Below are 23,427 nucleotides of genomic sequence, written 5' to 3'. Positions count from 1 at the left end.
TGTAGTCTCTGTTCTGTTCTCACTAGCAGGTCTGTGGCTGTAGTGTATTGATTTTCTCTCCAGCCCAAAGCTGAAGCCAAGGGCAGCTTTAGAGGTAGCTAACTCCCCTGATACATGCTGCTAGCCTGCTCTCACTCTGTCTGTACTAAACACCACTAAACCATACACAACAACACAACAGAGTACAACTGGGTGTGTGTGTGTGTTTATTACCCTGCATGCCAGTAGGCCCAAACTCCTGTCGTGTGAGGAAGATAGCATGGTCGTGGTACTCTGCATCTCCTGTCTCCTGTTTCTGCTGCAGGAAGGCCCAGCGACACACATTCTCCAGACTCTGAGACGGGTTCCCCAACTCTATCAGACTCATAGACTAGAGAGAGAGGGAGAGTAGAGAGAGAGAGAAGAGGGAGAGAAGAGAGAGAGTAGAGCGAGAGTAGAGGGAGGAATAGAGAGCAAGAGAAAGTGAGAGAGAGAGGGGATGGGGAGAGAGAGAGGGGGTGGGGAGAGAGAGCGAGACGGGGGAGAGAGGGAAGGAAAAAACATTGTTGCAGATGTTCAGACAGACATTCATGTGTCTCTTCAATCAGGCTTGGTCAGTGACAAGAGCTTCTCATGCATCGTATTATTCCTGCTATGACCAGTCGGTGGCAGTGCTGCAGTGGCAGTCACAGGGTGGTCGTGGTGCCAAGCTAAGCTAATATACCTTGGGTGTTATGGGGTACATATATGCTGGCCTAAAACCACAAACATTTAAAGACATATTCTCCTACTGCACATACACCGAGTCACCGTTCTAACAGAAATGTTTTGATTTAGTGAAATTCATACAAAAACATGTACACAATGGTTAGATTTTCCCGGAATAATACATACACCTACATATAGACCCTTCACACTCTCTCTCCTTCAACTCTCCTGCTCTTTCTTACTGTGTCAGACACTCCTTTGTATTCTCTCTCTCCTTCTATCTTCAACATACACACGGTACAGTTCAGTTCAGCCTCTCTGTGCTGCAGTGAAGACAGAGTATGACCGCTTCTTTGCTCACATGATGGAGTATGAAGTGTACGTGGTACACTAACATATCTATGTGTGTGTGTGTGTGTGTGTGTGTGTGTTTGTTTGTTTGTGTGTGTGTGTGTGTTCAGGGTCATTCGGCCAATCTGCAGGCTGCCTGTGTGCACTGCTCCGTTGCCACAGTAATTGGGGATGATGGACAGCCGGAGATCTGGCCTGAGCTGCATGCGGATAGGGGCGGGGCCATGAGAGACGGTCTATGACATAAGGTTATTAGTGTGGTTAAGGTTAGGGTTAAGGTTAGGGATAGACATACGGTTATTAGTGTGGTTAAGGTTAGGGTTAAGGTTAGGGATAGACATAGGGTTATTAGTGTGGTTAAAGTTAGGGTTAAGGTTAGGGATAGACATAAGGTTATTAGTGTGGTTAAGGTTAGGGTTAAGGTTAGGGATAGACATAAGGTTATTAGTGTGGTTAAGGTTAGGTTTAAAATCAGATTTTAAGAAGATAAATAGTAGAACTTCTGTCTTTGCACCTTGGCCAGATAGTGTCAACTGAAGGGAGTATAGATGATGTGACATAAAGGAGTAAAGATGATATGATATAGTGGAATATAGATGATATGATATAGTGGAATATAGATGATGTGACAGAGGAATATAGATGATGTGATATAGAGGGAATATAGATGATGTGATATAGAGGAATATAGATGATGTGATATAGAGGTAAAGGAATATAAATTATGTGATAAAGAGGTAAAGGAATACAGAAGATGTGATATAAAGGTAAATTAAAATAGATGATGTGATATAAAGGAAAATAGATGATGTGATATAGAGTTAAAGGAATATAGATGATGTGATACAGAGGTAAAGGAATACAGATGATGTGATATAGAGGAATATAGATGATGTGATATAAAGGTAAAGGAATACATATGATGTGATATAAAGGAATATAGATGATGTGATATAAAGGAATATAGATTATGTGATATAAAGGAATATAGATGATGTGATATAGGGGTAAAAGAATATAGATGATGTGATATAAAGGAATATAGATGATGTGATATAGAGGTAAAAGAATATAGATGATGTGATACAGAGGTAAAGGAATATAGATGATGTGATATAAAGGTAAAGGAATATAGATGATGTGATATAAAGGAATATAGATTATGTGATACAGAGATAAAGGAATATAGATTATGTGATATAAAGGAATATATATGATGTGATATAAAGGAATATAGATGATGTGATATAAAGGTAAATGAATATAGATGATGTTATACAGAGGTAAAGGAATATAGATGATGTGATATAGAGGTAAAGGAACATAGATGCTGTGATACAGAGGTACAGGAATATAGATGATGTGATACAGAGGTAAAGGAATATAGATGATGTGATATAAAGGAATATAGATGATGTGATACAGAGGTAAAGGAATATAGATTATGTGATATAAAGGAATATAGATTATGTTATACAGAGGTAAAGGAATATAGATGATGTGATATAAAGGAATATAGTTGATGTGATATAAAGGTAAAGGAATATAGATGATGTGATATAAAGGAATATAGTTGATGTGAAATAAAGGAATATAGATGATGTGATATAAAGGAATATAGTTGATGTGATATAAAGGAATATAGATGATGTGATATAAAGGAATATAGATGATGTGATATAAAGGAATATAGATGATGTGATATAAAGGAATATAGATGATGTGATATAAAGGAATATAGATGATGTGATATAAAGGAATATAGATGATGTGATATAAAGGAATATAGTTGATGTGATATAAAGGAATATAGATGATGTGATATAAAGGAATATAGATGATGTGATATAAAGGAATATAGATGATGTGATATAAAGGAACATAGATGATGTGATATAAAGGTAAAGGAATATAGTTGATGTGATATAAAGGAATATAGATGATGTGATATAAAGGAATATAGATGATGTGATATAAAGGAACATAGATGATGTGATATAAAGGAAAAGGAATATAGTTGATGTGATATAAAGGAATATAGATGATGTGATATAGGGGTAAAGCATATTCGAGGGTAGTGACATTACATTCTATCTAACCTATATCTATAGTAACATCCTGCAGGGTAGTCCTCTCAATCACACACACACAATACAGGCATGCACGTGCACACACTAACAGATAGATAGGTAGAATTACACTGCAGCATCCACGGGTCTGTCTGCTTGTCTTCCTGTCAGTCTGCCTGCCTGTATGCCCGTCTGTCTGTCTGCCTGTTTGTCTGCCTGTATGCCTGTCTGTCTGTCTGTCTGTCTGCCTGTCTGTCTTTCTGTCTTTCTGTCTGAAGGCTATTATCGATTTTTTATCTTAGTCTGGACTTCCCATGATTCCTTGCTCCAGCCCACCAGAGGAAAAGCCGGTTGCATAACGGCAGTTTTTCTGTGTGCTTTGGTGCTGAACTGTGAAGGCGTGTGACTTTGAAAACCCTCCCCTGGGATCGACATGCTTTTAGTTCCACTTTTGCTCAGTCCACTGGAATAACAGACTGTAGGCCTCTGTGAGTATGGAGAGGGTTGTGTGTGTGTGTGTGTGTGTGTGTGTGTGTGTGTGTGTGTGTGTGTGTGTGTGTAAAGCTGCAGAAAACACACAAAAAAAGCTAAAATGACTGTAGCCAGTCTTTCAAGGAACAGAGTCAAACCTGATGGAATCATATATTTTTACTTATGGTCAAATGTAGAATCCATATAGTGATATAAAGCAAAAGTGACAACACTCCACACCCTCTCTCTTACCTTCCCATAGCCTAGCATGATGATTCGTACTAGCACCACGTTGATCTTGGCTCCCAGAGAGGGGTCATGGTAAATCTCATTCACCTGCACAGACAAAGACACAGAGACATTTAATAACAGAGAGAGATAAAGAAAGAAAGAAAGAGAGAGAGAGACAGAGACAGACACAGACACATAGACAGAGACAGAGAGAGAAAGAGAGAGGTAGAGACAGAGAGAGACAGACACAGAGAGAGAAAGAGAGAGAGGCAGAGACACAGAGAGAAAGAGAGAGGTAGAGACAGAGAGAGACAGACACAGAGACAGACAGAGAGAGAAAGAGAGACAGAGACAGACACAGAGAGAGAAAGCGAGAGAGAGACAGAGACAGACAGCGACATACACAGAGAGAGAGAGAAAGAGAGAGGCAGAGACATAGAGAGACAGAGACAGACACAGAGAGAGAGAGAGAAAGAGAGAGAGAGAGGTACAGAGACAGACACAGAGAGAGAAAGAGAGAGAGGCAGAGACAGACACAGAGACACAGAGAGAAAGAGAGAGGTAGAGACAGAGACCGAGACACAGAGAGAAAGACAGAGACCGAGACAGAGACAGAGACAGAGAGACCGAGAGACCGAGAGAGACACAGAGACACAGAGAGACACACAGAGAGAGAGACAGAGACACACAGAGAGAGAGACAGAGACACACAGAGAGAGACAGAGACACAGAGAGAGAGAGACAGAGACACAGAGAGAGAGAGAGAGTTGAGGAGAAAAAGAAAGAGGATGTATTCTTAGAGAGCTTCAGGGAGAGGGAAGGAGAGGTGAAAGACAGGATGAGAGATGGGAAGATAAAGCTAGAAACAAGGACGGGAGGTAGAGAAAGAGAGGGAACAGAGGTGTAGTTGTTCTTCCCACTTCTCTTTATCGCCTTGAGAGCGGGAACTGGTTGCTAGGCAACCCACAAACCAACTCAGGGACAAGGTTGCCCCCTCTGTGTAGTCCCAGACCTAGGGCAGCAACACCACTAGGTCTCATGGTAACGTTCCGAGGAGGGTCCTCTTCACAAAGAATCTCCCAACAAATCACCAGGCAGACATGCCAAACCAAAGATTGCATGGGAAAACCTTTGCAGTGGTTTTAGTGAAGGTAGTTGACCTCCATCTTGCTAGATACTATTTTGTGTCTGGGGGATGTGTACACTTGGACAAAAAGTGGATAGGGCAGTGATTTAAGAAAATCAGATGTCCCAACTCCGCTCTTTCCTATATGCCAAACTGATGTTGTCTACTTACAGACGTGTAAAGCTGTGACATTGGTGCAATGTGGGAGGCACCCATCTGACTGTCTGTCTGTCTGTCTGTCTGTCTGTCTGCCTCTCTGTCTGTATCTCTGCCTGTCTGTCTTTCTCTCTGCCTGCCTGCCTGCCTGTCTGCCTGCCTGCCTGCCTGCCTGTCTGTCTGTCTGTCTGTGTGTGTCTGTCTGTCTGCCTCTCTGTCTGTATCTCTGCCTGTCTGTCTGTATCTCTGCCTGTCTGTCTTTCTCTCTGCCTGTCTGTCTTTCTCTCTGCCTGTCTGTCTCTCTGTCTGTCTGTCTGCCTGTGTATATCGCTCTTCCTGTCTGTCTCTCTGCCTGTCTCTCTTCTTGTCTGTCTCTCTGCCTGACTCTCTTCCTGTCTTTTGCTCTGTCTGTCTCTCTCTCTCTGTCTGTCCTACTACTCCTTAATGTAGCACAGCATTCCTTCATTATCTTTCACGGCTTTCCTGGAATAACACATCCAGAGGTGATGTGTGGGAGAACAAGGAATCAAATCAAATCAAATGTCATATGTGCCGAATAGAACAGCTGTAGACTTTACCGTGGAATGCTTACTTACGAGCCCATTGCCAACAACGCAGAGTTAAAAAGTAAGAAAAATATTTGCTAAATAAAAAAGGAAATGTTTACATAATGAAAAATATAACGAGGCTATAAACAAGGAGTACCAGTACTGAGTCAATGTGCAGGGGTACGAGGTAGTTGAGGTAGTTGAGGTAATACAGTATGTACATGTGGGTCGGGGTAAAAGTGACTAGGCAGTCATGATATATAATAAACAGAGTAGCAGCAGCGTATGTAAAGAGGGAAGTGTAGAGTATCTACGGTGTGTGTGTGTGTGTGTGTGTGTGTGTGTGTGTGTGTGTGTGTGTGTGTGTGTGTGTGTGTGTGTGTGTGTGTGTGTGTGTGTGTTTCTGTGCGTTTTTTTCTCTATATATTTTTAAAATGTAACCTTTATTTAACTAGGCAAGTCCGTAAAGAACAAATTCTTATTTAAAATAACAGCCTACACCGGCCAAACCCGGACGACGCTGGGCCAATTGTGCTCCGCCCAATGGGACTCCCAATCACAGCCGGTTGTGATACAGCCTGTAATCAAACCAGGGACTGTAGCGACGCCTTTAGCACTGAGATGCAGTGCCTTAGACCGCTGCACCACTCTGGAGTGTGTGTGTGTGGAGTCAATACACATGTGTGTGTGTGTTTTGTGCATGTGACCGTAGTGTGTGTGTGTGTGTGTTGGAGTGTCAGAGTACTATGTGTGAGTGTGTGGGTAGAGTCCAGTGAGTGTGTGGGTAGAGTCCAGTGAGTGTGTGGGTAGAGTCCAGTGAGTGTGTGGGTAGAGTCCAGTGAGTGTGTGGGTAGAGTCCAGTGAGTGTGTGGGTAGAGTCCAGTGAGTGTGTGGGTAGAGTCCAATGAGTGTGCGGGTAGAGTCCAGTGAGTGTGCGGGTAGAGTCCAGTGAGTGTGTGGGTAGAGTCCAGTGAGTGTGCGGGTAGAGTCCAGTGAGTGTGCGGGTAGAGTCCAGTGAGTGTGCGGGTAGAGTCCAGTGAGTGTGCGGGTAGAGTCCAGTGAGTGTGTGGGTAGAGTCCAGTGAGTGTGTGGGTAGAGTCTAGTGAGTGTGTGGGTAGAGTCCAGTGAGTGTGCGGGTAGAGTCCAGTCAGTGTGCAGGTAGAGTCCAGTGAGTGTGCGGGTAGAGTCCAGTGAGTGTGTGGGTAGAGTCCAGTGAGTGTGCGGGTAGAGTCCAGTCAGTGTGCGGGTAGAGTCCAGTGAGTGTGCGGGTAGAGTCCAGTGAGTGTGCGGGTAGAGTCCAGTGAGTGTGCGGGTAGAGTCCAGTGAGTGTGCGGGTAGAGTCCAGTGAGTGTGTGGGTAGAGTCCAGTGAGTGTGCGGGTAGAGTCCAGTGAGTGTGCGGGTAGAGTCCAGTGAGCGTGCATAGAGCCAGTGCAAGAGAGTCCGCGCAAAATCAGTCCGGGCAGCCATTTGGTTAACTGTTCAGCAGAATTATGGCTTGTGGGGTAGAAGCTGATCAGGGTTGTGTTCGTCCCAGACTTGGTGCTCCGGGACCACTTGCAGTGCGGTAGCAGAGAGAACAGTCTATGACTTGGGTGTCTGGAGTCTTAGACAATTTTTAGGGCCTTCTTCTGACAACGCCTGGTATAGAGGTCCTTGATGGCAGGAAGCTTGGCCACAGTGATGTACTGGGACGTACGCACTACCGTCTGTAGCACCTTGTGATCGGATGCCGACCAGTTGCCATACCAAGCGGTGATGCAAACAGTCAAGATACTCTCAAAAGTGCAGCTGTAGAACTTTTTGAGGATCTGAGGGTCCATGCCAAATCTTTTCAGTGTCCTGAGGAGGAAGAGGCGTTGTCGTGCCCTCTTCACAACTGTGTTGATATGTGTGGACCATGATAGGTCCTTAGTGATGTGGACACTGAGGAACTTGAAGCTCTCGACCTGCTCCACTATGGCTCCATCGATGTGAATGGGGCCGTGTTCGGCCCTCCATTCCCTGTAGGCCATGATCAGCTCTTTTGTCTTGCTCTAACCTCCTCCCTATAGGCTGCCTCATCGTCATCGGTGATCAGGCCTACCACTGTTGTGTCGTCTGCAAACTTAATGATGGGTGTTGGAGTCGTGCATGTCCACGCAGTCGTGGGTGAACAGGGAGTACAGGAGGGGACTGAGCACACACCCCTAAGGGACCCCCGTTTTTTGAGGGTCAGCGTGGCAGATGTCTTATTGCCTACCCTCATCAACTGGGGGCGGCCACTCAGGAAGTCTGGGATCCAGTTGCAGAGGGAGGTGTTCAGTCCCAGGGTCCTGATATTGGTGATGAGCTTGGAGGGCACTATGGTGTAGAACGCTGCACTGTAGTCATTGGTGGGAAAGGGCAGTGTGGAGTGCAATAGAGATTGCGTCATCTGTGGATCTGTTGGGGCAGTATACAAAATAAACTGGCTACCTTGGCGTTCTTAGGCACATGGACTATGGTAGTCTGCTTGATACAGGTATTAAAGACTGGGTCAGAGAGAGGAAGGAACTTCTGACTGAACATCTCCAACAATGTTTTTATTCTCTCTCTCTCTCTTATTTTATTTAGGGTTAGGGTTAGGGTTAACCCTAACTAGGCAAATCAGTGAAGAAAAAATTATTGATTACAATGACGGCCTACCAAGAGGAAAATTGCGACAAAACACACAACAAGAGAGACATCACAACACTACATAAAGAGAGACACCACTACATAAAGAGAGACCTAAGACAACATTACATAAAGAGAGACAACACTACATAAAGAGAGACACCACTACATAAAGAGAGACCTAAGACAACACTACATAAAGAGAGACACCACAACATAAAGAGAGACCTAAGACAACACTACATAAAGAGAGACAACACTACATACAGACAACACTACATAAAGAGAGACAACACGATATAAAGAGAGACCTAAGACAACACTACATAAAGAGAGACAACACTACATAAAGAGAGACCTAAGACAACACTACATAAAGAGAGACAACACTACATAAAGAGAGACCTAAGACAACACTACATAAAGAGAGACAACACTACATACAGACAACACTACATAAATAGAGACAACACGATATAAAGAGAGACACCACTATATAAAGAGAGACAACACTACATAAAGAGAGACAACACTATATAGAGACACCACTACATAAAGAGAGACCTAAAACAACACTACATAAAGAGAGACAACACTATATAAAGAGAGACACTACATAAAGAGAGACAACACTACATAGAGACACCACTTCATAAAGAGAGACAACACTACATAAAGAGAGACACCACTACATAAAGAGAGACCTAAGACAACACTACATAAAGAAAGACAACAATACATAAAGAGAGACAACACTATATAAAGAGAGACACCACTACATAAAGAGAGACATAAGACAACACTACATAAAGAGAGACAACACTACATAAAGAGAGATACCACTATATAAAGAGAGACACAACTACATAAAGAGAGACATAAGACAACACTACATAAAGGGAGACAACAATACATAAAGAGAAACAATACGATTTAAAGAGAGACCTAAGACAACACTACATAAAGAGATACCAAACACAACACTACATAAAGAGAGACAACACTACATAAAGAGAGACAACACTATATAAAGAGAGACACTACTAGATAAAGAGAGACAACACTACATAAAGAGAGACACTACTAGATAAAGAGAGACAACATTATATAAAGAGATATACCACTACATAAAGAGAGACAAAAGACAACACTACATAAAGAGAGACAACACTACATAAAGAGAGACAACACTATATAAAGAGAGACAACACTACATAAAGAGAGATAACACTATATAAAGAGAGACACCACTATATAAAGAGAGACCTAAGACAACACTACATAGAGACAACACTACATTAAGAGAGACAACACTACATAAAGAGAGACAACACTACATAAAGAGAGACAGCACCAGATAAAGAGTGACAACAATACATAAAGAGAGACAACACGATATAAAGAGAGACAACACTACATAAAGAGAGACAACACTAAAAACATAGAGACCTAAGACACACAACATAAAGAGAGACAGCACTACATAAATAGAGACAACACTACATAAACAGAGACACCACAACACTACATAAAGAAAGACAACACCACATAAAAAGAGACACCACTACATAAAAAAGAGACCTAAGACAACACTACAAAAAGAGAGACAACACTACAGAAATAGAGACAACACTACATAGAGCGAGACAACACTAGATAAAGAGAGACAACACTACAGAAAGAGAGACAACACTACATAAAGAGAGACCTAAGACAGCAATACATAACGAGAGACAACACTACATAAGAAGAGACCTAAGACAGCACTACATAAAGGGAGACAACACAACATAAAGAGAGACAACAGTACATAAAGAGAGACAACACTATATAAAGAGATACAACAGTACATAAAGAGAGACAACACTATATAAAGAAAGACAACACTACATAAAGAGAGACAACACTACATAAATAGAGACAACACTACATAAACAGAGACAACACTACATAAAGAGAGACAACACTACATAAAGAGAGACCTAAGACAACACTACATAAAGAGAGACACCACTACATAAAGAGAGACCTAAGACAACACTACATAAAGAGAGACACCACTACATACAGACAACACTACATAAATAGAGACAACACGATATAAAGAGAGACACCACTATATAAAGAGAGACAACACTACATAAAGAGAGACAACACTACATAAAGAGAGACAACACTATATAAAGAGAGACAACACTACATAAAGAGAGACAACACTACATAGAGACACCACTACATAAAGAGAGACCTAAGACAACACTACATAAAGAGAGACAACACTACATAAAGAGAGACCTAAAACAACACTACATAAAGAGAGACAACACTATATAAAGAGAGACACTACATAAAGAGAGACAACACTACATAAAGAGAGACACTACTACATAAAGAGAGACCTAAGACAACACTACATAAAGAAAGACAACAATACATAAAGAGAGACAACACTACATAAAGAGAGACAACACTACATAAAGAGAGACCTAAGACAACACTACATAAAGAGAGACAACACAACACTACATAAAGAGAGACAACACTACTTAAAGAGAGACAACACTACATAAAGAGAGACCTAAGACAACACTACATAAAGAGAGACACCACTACATAAAGAGAGACCTAAGACAGCAATACATAAAGAGAGACAACACTACATAAGAAGAGACCTAAGACAGCACTACATAAAGGGAGACAACACAACATAAAGAGAGACAACAGTACATAAAGAGAGACAACACTATATAAAGAGATACAACAGTACATAAAGAGAGACAACACTATATAAAGAAAGACAACACTACATAAAGAGAGACAACACTACATAAATAGAGACAACACTACATAAACAGAGACAACACTACATAAAGAGAGACAACACTACATAAAGAGAGACCTAAGACAACACTACATAAAGAGAGACACCACTACATAAAGAGAGACCTAAGACAACACTACATAAAGAGAGACACCACTACATAAAGAGAGACCTAAGACAACACTACATAAAGAGAGACACCACTACATAAAGAGAGACCTAAGACAACACTACATAAGGAGAGACACCACTACATAAAGAGAGACCTAAGACAACACTACATAAAGAGAGACAACACTACATAAAGAGAGACCTAAGACAACACTACATAAAGAGAGACAACACTACATACAGACAACACTACATAAATAGAGACAACACGATATAAAGAGAGACACCACTATATAAAGAGAGACAACACTACATAAAGAGAGACAACACTACATAAAGAGAGACAACACTATATAAAGAGAGACAACACTACATAAAGAGAGACAACACTACATAGAGACACCACTACATAAAGAGAGACCTAAGACAACACTACATAAAGAGAGACAACACTACATAAAGAGAGACCTAAAACAACACTACATAAAGAGAGACAACACTATATAAAGAGAGACACTACATAAAGAGAGACAACACTACATAAAGAGAGACACCACTACATAAAGAGAGACCTAAGACAACACTACATAAAGAAAGACAACAATACATAAAGAGAGACAACACTACATAAAGAGAGACAACACTACATAAAGAGAGACCTAAGACAACACTACATAAAGAGAGACAACACAACACTACATAAAGAGAGACAACACTACTTAAAGAGAGACAACACTACATAAAGCGAGAGAACAGTACATAAAGAGAGACACCAGTACATAAAGAGAGACCTAAGACAACATTGCATATAGAGAGAAAACACTACATAAAGACAGACGACACTACATAGAGAGAGCCAACACTACATAAAGAGAGACAACACTACATAGAGAGAGACAACACTACATAAAGAGAGACACCACTACATAAAGAGAGACCTAAGACAACATTACATAAAGAGAGACAACACTACATAGAGACAACACACATGAAGAGAGACCTAAGAAAACACTACATAAAGAGAGACACCACAACACTACATAAAGAAAGACAACACTACATAAAGAGAGACAACACTACATAAAGAGAGACAACACTACATAAAGAGAGAGAACATTACATAAATAGAGATACCACACCACTACATAAAGAGAGACCTAAGACAACATTACATAAAGAGAGACAACACTACATAAAGCGAGACGACACTACATAGAGAGAGAGCCAACACTACATAAAGAGAGACACCACTACATAAAGAGAGACAACACTACATAAAGCGAGAGAACATTACATAAAGAGAGACACCACCACATAAAGAGAGACCTAAGACAACATTACACAGAGAGAGAGCCAACACTACATAAAGAGAGCCAACACTACATATAGAGAGACAACACTACATAAAGAGAGACCAAAGACAACACTAGATAAAGAGATACAGCACTACATAAAGAGAGACATAAGACAACACTACATAAAGAGAGACAACACTACATAAAGAGAGATAAGACTATATAAAGAGAGACACCACTACATAAAGAGAGACATAAGACAACACTACATAGAGACAAAACTACATTAAGAGAGACACCACTACATAAAGAGAGACATAAGACAACACTACATAGAGACACCACTACATAAAGAGAGACCTAAGACAACACTACATAAAGGGAGACAACAATACATAAAGAGAAACAATACGATTTAAAGAGAGACCTAAGACAACACTACAGAAAGAGAGACAACACTATATAAAGAGAGACACCACTACATAAAGAGAGACAACAATACATAAAGAGAGACATAAGACAACACTACATAGAGACACCACTACATAAAGAGAGACCTAAGACAACACTACATAAAGGGAGACAACAATACATAAAGAGAAACAATACGATTTAAAGAGAGACCTAAGACAACACTACAGAAAGAGAGACAACACTATATAAAGAGAGACACCACTACATAAAGAGAGACAACAATACATAAAGAGAGACATAAGACAACACCACATAGAGACAACACTACATAAAGAGAGACACCACTACATAAAGAGAGACCTAAGACAACACTACATAAAGGGAGACAACACTACATAAATAGAGACAAAACTACATAAAGAGAGACAACAATACATAAAGAGAGACCTAAGACAGCACTACATAGAGACAACACTACATAAAGAGAGACAACAAAATATAAAGAGAGACAACACTACATAAAAAGAGACATCACAACACTACATAAAGAAAGACAACACTACATAAAGAGAGACAACACTACATAAAGAGAGACAGCACTATATAAAGAGAGACAACACTACATAAACAGAGACATCACAACACTACATAAAGAAAGACAACACTACATAAACAGAGACAACACTACATAAAGAGAGACAACACTACATAAAGAGAGACAACACTACATAAAGAGAGACAACACTATATAAACAGAGACACCACACCACTACATAAAGAAAGACAACACTACATAAAGAGAGACAACACTACATAAAGAGAGACAACACTACATAAAGAGAGACCTAAGACAACACTACATAAAGTGAGACACCACAACACTACATAAAGAGAGACACCACTACATAAAGAGAGACAACACTACATAAAGAGAGACAACACTATATAAAGAGAGACAACATTACATAAAGAGAGACAACACTATTTAAACAGAGACACCACACCACTACATAAAGAAAGACAACACTACATAAAGAGAGACAACACTACATAAAGAGAGACACCACTACATAAAGAGAGACCTAAGACAACACTACATAAAGTGAGACACCACAACACTACATAAAGAGAGACACCACTACATAAAGAGAGACAACACTACATAAAGAGAGACAACAATACATAAAGAGAGACAACACTATATAAAGAGAGACAACGTTACATAAAGAGAGACAACACTATTTAAACAGAGACACCACACCACTACATAAAGAAAGACAACACTACATAAAGAGAGACAACACTACATAAAGAGAGATAACACTATATAAAGAGAAACACCACTACATAAAGAGAGCCATAAGACAACACTACATAGAGACAACACTACATAGAGACAACACTACATAAAGAGAGACACCACTACATAAAGAGAGACCTAAGACAACACTACATAAAGGGAGACAACAATACATAAGGAGAAACAATGCGATTTAAAGAGAGACCTAAGACAACACTACATAAAGAGAGACAACACTAAGACAACAACACAGCATTGCAGCAACACATGACAACAACATGGTAGCAACATAACATGACAACAAAACACTAGCAACACAATATGGCAGCAGCACAACATGGTAGAAACACAAGCATGGTACAAACCTTGTTGGGCACAGACAACAGCACAAAGGGCAAAAAGATAGAGAAAACAAATACATCACGTGTAGCAACCTCAAGTGTCCATAATTGAGTCTTTGAATGTAGAGATGGAGATTTAACTGTCCAGTTTGAGTGTTTTTTTGCAGCTTGTTCCAGTCGCTAGCTGCAGCAAACTGAAAAGAGGAACGAGGGATGTGAGTGGTTTGGGGACCTTTAACAGAATTTGACTGGCAGAACGGGTGTTGTACCAAATGTGGAGGATGTGAGTTGCAGTATGCATCTGTAAGAGGAGGTAGAGAGGGAGGGAATCAGCAGTGTTAGTTCAGAGTGTTAGTTCAGAGTGTTAGTTCAGAGTGTTAGTTCAGAGTGTTAGTTCAGAGTGTTAGTTCAGAGTGTTAGTTCAGAATGTTAGTTCAGAGTGTTAGTTCAGAGTGTTAGTTCAGAGTGTTAGTTCAGAGTGTTAGTTCAGAGTGTTAGTTCAGAGTGTTAGTTCAGAATGTTAGTTCAGAATGTTAGTTCAGATTGTTAGTTCAGAATGTTAGTTCAGAATGTTAGTTCAGAGTGTTAGTTCAGAGTGTTAGTTCAGAGTGTTAGTTCAGAATGTTAGTTCAGAGTGTTAGTTCAGAGTGTTAGTTCAGAATGTTAGTTCATAATGTTAGTTCATAATGTTAGTTCAGAATGTTAGTTCAGAATGTTAGTTCAGAATGTTAGTTCAGAGTGTTAGTTCAGAATGTTAGTTCAGAATGTTAGTTCAGAATGTTAGTTCAGAGTGTTAGTTCAGAGTGTTAGTTCAGAATGTTAGTTCAGAATGTTAGTTCAGAATGTTAGTTCAGAGTGTTAGTTCAGAATGTTAGTTCAGAGTGTTAGTTCAGAGTGTTAGTTCAGAATGTTAGTTCAGAATGTTAGCTCAGAATGTTAGTTCAGAGTGTTAGTTCAGAGTGTTAGTTCAGAGTATTAGTTCAGATTGTTAGTTCAGAATGTTAGTTCAGAGTGTTAGTTCAGAGTGTTAGTTCAGAGTGTTAGTTCAGATTGTTAGTTCAGAATGTTAGTTCAGAGTGTTAGTTCAGAGTGTTAGTTCAGAATGTTAGTTCAGAGTGTTAGTTCAGAGTGTTAGTTCAGAGTGTTAGTTCAGAGTGTTAGTTCAGAATGTTAGTTCAGAATGTTAGCTCAGAATGTTAGTTCAGAGTGTTAGTTCAGAGTGTTAGTTCAGAGTGTTAGTTCAGATTGTTAGTTCAGAATGTTAGTTCAGAGTGTTAGTTCAGAGTGTTAGTTCAGAGTGTTAGTTCAGATTGTTAGTTCAGAATGTTAGTTCAGAGTGTTAGTTCAGAGTGTTAGTTCAGAATGTTAGTTCAGAGTGTTAGTTCAGAATGTTAGTTCAGAATGTTAGTTCAGAGTGTTAGTTCAGAATGTTAGTTCAGAGTGTTAGTTCAGAATGTTAGTTCAGAATGTTAGTTCATAATGTTAGTTCAGAGTGTTAGCTCAGAATGTTAGTTCAGAATGTTAGTTCAGAGTGTTAGTTCAGAGTGTTAGTTCAGAATGTTAGTTCAGAATGTTAGTTCAGAATGTTAGTTCATAATGTTAGTTCATAATGTTAGTTCAGAGTGTTAGTTCAGAATGTTAGTTCAGAATGTTAGTTCAGAGTGTTAGTTCAGAGTGTTAGTTCAGAGTCTGCTGCTCACAGATGTGTCCCATTCTCCCTATTATTACCTGATGGCCTTTCTCTGTTACCACGCAGGCCTTTAACTTGGACATGATGCATTCATTAGCACCCACCACAGCCAGGCTAGCTTAATCAGCCACACATGCACACACACACACCCACACACACACGGACACACACACACACACACCCACACGCACACACATTGACACACACACACCTATACACACACAGACACACACGGACACACACGGACACACACACACCCACACCCACTCACAAGCACACGGACACACACAGCACTCATATTAGAGTGGATGAGTTGATTATTAACACCATCCAGCCATCTCGCTCATCACAAACAGTGTCTGTCAGTGTAAAGGTCTCCCATCAGTTAGACAGGGAAACAGTGTCCTCTGGGTTGATACAGTATCATTAAGCAGAAACTTCATATGCAAGAGATTACAACACAATGGATGTCACAATGGAATGGTCTCTCTCAGACAGTGGAATTTGACAGACTTTAGGGAGGAATATTGTGCATCACTGACGCTCCCTGTCCTCATGCCCTTGGCCGTGTGATTATGTGAGATGTGTGTGTTGGTGATTATGTGACTCGTGCACGGAGCGAGAGAGGGGGGGGTTAGGGATCTTTTGATTCAGGTATCACCCATACATTCCTCTTCATTTCCCATGGACCATTTAAGAAGCTGATCAATGAACTGCATTTCTCAGTCATGTTGTTCACCTCTGCTCTCCTCTCTGGGGGCAGCTTGTTGCTGATTGGGCCTAGAGTGTGTGTGTGTGTTTGTTCATTAATGGACAAGCTCTGGGCTCTTCATTGACAAACCAAACCACACTAGAATTTATCAATTGATGCTATTGAGAAAGAAAGGAGGATTTGGAAGAACCAGATTAACATGGGAAGGGAGTAGGAGGTAAACACTCTAGTTGAACTCTACAGACAGGATTCAGAGGTTTCCGTTGGAGCTGACTGACAGACTGCCCACCTCATCTCTGACCCCTATCTCTCTCTCTTCCCTCTCCCACTGTCTCTCCTTCTCATTCTCATACTCCCTCTCCCTCCATTTCTTTCTCTCCCTCTCAATGTCCACTGTGACTTCCTGACCTTTAGCTGACCCCAGATTGACCCCTACATGAAGTAATGGCGGTGGAGAGAATGGAGAGAAAATGTTGTCAAGGGGTGTAGAGAAAATGCTGTCATGGGGTGTAGAGAAAATGTTGTCATGGGGTGTAGAGGCAATGTTACCATGGAGTGTAGAGGAAATGTTACCATGGGGTGTAGAGAAAATGTTACCATGGAGTGTAGAGAAAATGTTACCATGGAGTGTAGAGGAAATGTTACCATGGAGTGTAGAGAAAATGTTACCATGGAGTGTAGAGAAAATGTTACCATGGGGTGTAGAGGAAATGTTACCATGGGTGTAGAGGAAATGTTACCATGGAGTGTAGAGGAAATGTTACCATGGGTGTAGAGGAAATGTTACCATGGAGTGTAGAGGAAATGTTACCATGGAGTGTAGAGGAAATGTTACCATGGAGTGTAGAGGAAATGTTACCATGGAGTGTAGAGAAAATGTTACCATGGAGTGTAGAGGAAATGTTACCATGGAGTGTAGAGGAAATGTTACCATGGAGTGTAGAGAAAATGTTACCATGGAGTGTAGAGGAAATGTTACCATGGGTGTAGAGAAAATGTTACCATGGGTGTAGAGGAAATGTTACCATGGAGTGTAGAGGAAATGTTACCATGGGTGTAGAGAAAATGTTACCATGGAGTGTAGAGGAAATGTTACCATGGGGTGTAGAGGAAATGTTACCATGGAGTGTAGAGGAAATGTTACCATGGGTGTAGAGGAAATGTTACCATGGGGTGTAGAGGAAATGTTACCATGGGGTGTAGAGGAAATGTTACCATGGGTGTAGAGGAAATGTTACCATGGAGTGTAGAGGAAATGTTACCATGGGGTGTAGAGGAAATGTTACCATGTGGTGTAGAGGAAATGTTACCATGGAGTGTAGAGAAAATGTTACCATGGGTGTAGAGGAAATGTTACCATGGGGTGTAGAGGAAATGTTACCATGGAGTGTAGAGGAAATGTTACCATGGGTGTAGAGGAAATGTTACCATGGGTGTAGAGGAAATGTTACCATGGGGTGTAGAGGAAATGTTACCATGGAGTGTAGAGAAAATGTTACCATGGGTGTAGAGGAAATGTTACCATGGAGTGTAGAGGAAATGTTACCATGGAGTGTAGAGGAAATGTTACCATGGAGTGTAGAGGAAATGTTACCATGGAGTGTAGAGGAAATGTTACCATGGAGTGTAGAGGAAATGTTACCATGGAGTGTAGAGGAAATGTTACCATGGAGTGTAGAGGAAATGTTACCATGGAGTGTAGAGGAAATGTTACCATGGAGTGTAGAGGAAATGTTACCATGGAGTGTAGAGGAAATGTTACCATGGAGTGTAGAGGAAATGTTACCATGGAGTGTAGAGAAAATGTTACCATGGAGTGTAGAGGAAATGTTACCATGGAGTGTAGAGGAAATGTTACCATGGAGTGTAGAGGAAATGTTACCATGGAGTGTAGAGGAAATGTTACCATGGAGTGTAGAGGAAATGTTACCATGGAGTGTAGAGGAAATGTTACCATGGAGTGTAGAGGAAATGTTACCATGGAGTGTAGAGGAAATGTTACCATGGAGTGTAGAGAAAATGTTACCATGGAGTGTAGAGGAAATGTTACCATGGAGTGTAGAGGAAATGTTACCATGGAGTGTAGAGGAAATGTTACCATGGAGTGTAGAGGAAATGTTACCATGGAGTGTAGAGGAAATGTTACCATGGAGTGTAGAGGAAATGTTACCATGGAGTGTAGAGGAAATGTTACCATGGAGTGTAGAGGAAATGTTACCATGGAGTGTAGAGGAAATGTTACCATGGAGTGTAGAGGAAATGTTACCATGGAGTGTAGAGGAAATGTTACCATGGAGTGTAGAGGAAATGTTACCATGGAGTGTAGAGGAAATGTTACCATGGAGTGTAGAGGAAATGTTACCATGGAGTGTAGAGAAAATGTTACCATGGAGTGTAGAGGAAATGTTACCATGGAGTGTAGAGGAAATGTTACCATGGAGTGTAGAGGAAATGTTACCATGGAGTGTAGAGGAAATGTTACCATGGAGTGTAGAGGAAATGTTACCATGGAGTGTAGAGGAAATGTTACCATGGAGTGTAGAGGAAATGTTACCATGGAGTGTAGAGGAAATGTTACCATGGAGTGTAGAGAAAATGTTACCATGGAGTGTAGAGGAAATGTTACCATGGAGTGTAGAGGAAATGTTACCATGGAGTGTAGAGGAAATGTTACCATGGAGTGTAGAGGAAATGTTACCATGGAGTGTAGAGGAAATGTTACCATGGAGTGTAGAGGAAATGTTACCATGGAGTGTAGAGGAAATGTTACCATGGAGTGTAGAGGAAATGTTACCATGGAGTGTAGAGGAAATGTTACCATGGAGTGTAGAGGAAATGTTACCATGGAGTGTAGAGGAAATGTTACCATGGGTGTAGAGGAAATGTTACCATGGAGTGTAGAGGAAATGTTACCATGGAGTGTAGAGGAAATGTTACCATGGGTGTAGAGGAAATGTTACCATGGGTGTAGAGGAAATGTTACCATGGAGTGTAGAGGAAATGTTACCATGGAGTGTAGAGGAAATGTTACCATGGAGTGTAGAGGAAATGTTACCATGGAGTGTAGAGGAAATGTTACCATGGAGTGTAGAGGAAATGTTACCATGGAGTGTAGAGGAAATGTTACCATGGAGTGTAGAGGAAATGTTACCATGGAGTGTAGAGGAAATGTTACCATGGAGTGTAGAGGAAATGTTACCATGGAGTGTAGAGGAAATGTTACCATGGAGTGTAGAGGAAATGTTACCATGGGTGTAGAGGAAATGTTACCATGGAGTGTAGAGGAAATGTTACCATGGAGTGTAGAGGAAATGTTACCATGGAGTGTAGAGGAAATGTTACCATGGAGTGTAGAGGAAATGTTACCATGGAGTGTAGAGGAAATGTTACCATGGAGTGTAGAGGAAATGTTACCATGGGTGTAGAGGAAATGTTACCATGGAGTGTAGAGGAAATGTTACCATGGAGTGTAGAGGAAATGTTACCATGGAGTGTAGAGGAAATGTTACCATGGAGTGTAGAGGAAATGTTACCATGGAGTGTAGAGGAAATGTTACCATGGAGTGTAGAGGAAATGTTACCATGGAGTGTAGAGGAAATGTTACCATGGAGTGTAGAGGAAATGTTACCATGGAGTGTAGAGGAAATGTTACCATGGGTGTAGAGGAAATGTTACCATGGGTGTAGAGGAAATGTTACCATGGAGTGTAGAGGAAATGTTACCATGGAGTGTAGAGGAAATGTTACCATGGGTGTAGAGGAAATGTTACCATGGAGTGTAGAGGAAATGTTACCATGGAGTGTAGAGGAAATGTTACCATGGGTGTAGAGGAAATGTTACCATGGAGTGTAGAGGAAATGTTACCATGGAGTGTAGAGGAAATGTTACCATGGAGTGTAGAGGAAATGTTACCATGGGTGTAGAGGAAATGTTACCATGGGTGTAGAGGAAATGTTACCATGGAGTGTAGAGGAAATGTTACCATGGAGTGTAGAGGAAATGTTACCATGGGGTGTAGAGGAAATGTTACCATGGAGTGTAGAGGAAATGTTACCATGGGTGTAGAGGAAATGTTACCATGGGTGTAGAGGAAATGTTACCATGGAGTGTAGAGGAAATGTTACCATGGGTGTAGAGGAAATGTTACCATGGAGTGTAGAGGAAATGTTACCATGGGTGTAGAGGAAATGTTACCATGGAGTGTAGAGGAAATGTTACCATGGAGTGTAGAGGAAATGCTGCAATTTTCAAGCAACTTTTCTGCAATTCTGCCCACGTGTGTATATGATATCTGAGTGAGAGTGACTAAAAAAAAAATCAATGGGGGCCCTCTGGAGGTCAGGACCCTGGAGGTTAGGACCCCTGGGCACGTGACCTTCACCTAGTTTGTATTCGGCCATGATTACTACAAGTCAAGATAGCTGGCTAGACTAACCTACCAATCTAAAACATTTTAGCTGGCATGGGTTAATTGATTGACTGTCAGTGATGGACATAAGAGGAAAACTTCTGATGTACAACCACATGTGTATTCTACTATTCTAACTCTCAAAAGAGATCCTGACTTACTTCCTAAAAAAGATATATAAAAAGGATAATAATTGGGTCGGGGGCCCCCGACCGGCTGGGGGTCCTAACAGACCTCTTATAGATAACAAGAGAGAGACAGGCTGGCTATAGCTCTGAGTCACTCGTGGGCTAAGCTACTTAGAGTAAGGGTGACCACTTCACGTGGAATATACTGGTTTTTCAGATGAATGATGTATACCTGGATATACAGTACGTACTGGGGAGCAGCAGAAATCAACAGGACTGGAATTGTATATTTTTTTATTTATTTTATTTGACCTTTATTTAACCAGGTAGGCTAGTTGAGAACAAGTTCTCATTTGCAACTGCGACCTGGCCAAGATAACGTCAAGCAGTGTGACACAGACAACAACACAGAGTTACACATGGAGTAAACAATAAACAATTTTTGGTTGAGTGTAACGGCTCTCTTTCGGTGAGTGAGTTGACCAAGGCGCAGCGGGTGGTGAATACATAATGAACTTTATTTAACAAGACGAAACTAAACACACGAAGAACACTTGAATAATTTTACAAAACAACAAAACGAACTAGACAGACCTAAACTATGAACTTACATGAAACGAGGAACACATAAACAGGAACGACCGAACGAACGAGACGAGACAGTACCGTGTGGTGCAACAAACACAGACACAGTGACAATCACCCACAAACAAACAGTGAGAACCTCCTACCTTAATATGACTCTCAATTAGAGGAAAACGCAAAACACCTGCCTCTAATTAAGAGCCATACCAGGCAACCCAAAACCAACATGAAATGGAAAACATAGACTGCCCACCCAAAACTCACGCCCTGACCATCACACACATAAAAACCAACAGAAAACAGGTCAGGAACGTGACAGAACCCCCCCCCCCCCCCTCACGGTGCGAACGCCGGGCGCACCAGCACAAAGTCCAGGGGAGGGTCTGGGTGGGCATCTGACCACGGTGGTGGCTCAGGCTCCGGACGCTGTCCCCACACCACCATAGTCACTCCCCGCTTCTGTATCCCCCTCCCAATGACCACCCTCCAACTAAAACCACCTAAATGAAGGGGCAGCACCGGGATAAGGGGCAGCACCGGGATTAGGGGCAGGTCCGGGCTGAGGGACTCTGGCAGGTCCGGGCTGAGGGACTCTGGCAGGTCCGGGCTGAGGGACTCTGGCAGGTCCAGGCTGAGGGACTCTGGCAGGTCCGGGCTGAGGGACTCTGGCAGTTCATGACTGTAGGGCAGCTCATGACTGTAGGGCAGCTCATGACTGTAGGGCAGCTCATGACCGGAGGGCAGCTCTGGCAGCTCCTGACTGGCTGGCGTCTCTGGCAGCTCCTGACTGGCTGGCGGCTCTGGCAGCTCCTGACTGGCTGGCGGCTCTGGCAGCTCCTGACTGGCTGGCGGCTCTGGCAGCTCCTGACTGGCTGGCGGCTCTGGCAGCTCCTGACTGGCTGGCGGCTCTGGCAGCTCCTGACTGGCTGGCGGCTCTAATGGCTCGGGACAGACGGGCGGCTCTAATGGCTCGTGGCAGACGGATGGCTCAGACGGCGCTGGGCAGACAGATGGCTCAGACGGCGCTGGGCAGACAGATGGCTCAGACGGCGCTGGGCAGACAGATGGCTCAGACGGCGCTGGGCAGACAGATGGCTCAGACGGCGCTGAGCAGACAGATGGCTCAGACGGCGCTGAGCAGACAGATGGCTCAGACGGCGCTGGGCAGACAGATGGCTCAGACGGCGCTGGGCAGACAGATGGCTCAGACGGCGCTGGGCAGACAGATGGCTCAGACGGCGCTGGGCAGACAGATGGCTCAGACGGAGCTGGGCAGACAGGCAGTGCAGAAGGCGTTGGGCAGACGGCCGACTCTGCCCTGCTGAGGCGCACAGTAGGCCTGGTGCG

General features: G+C 42.0%; 2 protein-coding genes across 3 annotated transcripts in view; both read right to left on the bottom strand.

The window, feature by feature from the left end:
* LOC129827817 (A disintegrin and metalloproteinase with thrombospondin motifs 2-like) overlaps positions 1-23,427 on the bottom strand; it is a 261,252-nt gene that overhangs the window by 39,302 nt on the left and 198,523 nt on the right. For both annotated transcript variants that reach the window (XM_055889017.1, XM_055889016.1), the window contains exons 5-6: positions 3,831-3,914; positions 214-370 (exon numbers count right to left, since the gene is read on the bottom strand). In XM_055889017.1, coding sequence (XP_055744992.1) covers positions 214-370; positions 3,831-3,914 — 241 coding nt within the window. The remainder of the gene's footprint in view (positions 1-213; positions 371-3,830; positions 3,915-23,427) is intronic.
* The window catches only part of LOC129827819 (uncharacterized), a 117,435-nt gene that overhangs the window by 36,017 nt on the left and 57,991 nt on the right, over positions 1-23,427 (bottom strand). The gene's annotated exons all lie outside the window — the stretch shown is intronic.

The sequence above is a fragment of the Salvelinus fontinalis genome, chromosome 29, assembly GCF_029448725.1.
Source record: "Salvelinus fontinalis isolate EN_2023a chromosome 29, ASM2944872v1, whole genome shotgun sequence".
In the NCBI taxonomy this organism is placed as follows: Eukaryota; Metazoa; Chordata; class Actinopteri; order Salmoniformes; family Salmonidae; genus Salvelinus; species Salvelinus fontinalis.
Note: the sequence above shows the minus strand (reverse complement) of the source record. Positions and strands in the feature narration are given on the sequence as shown.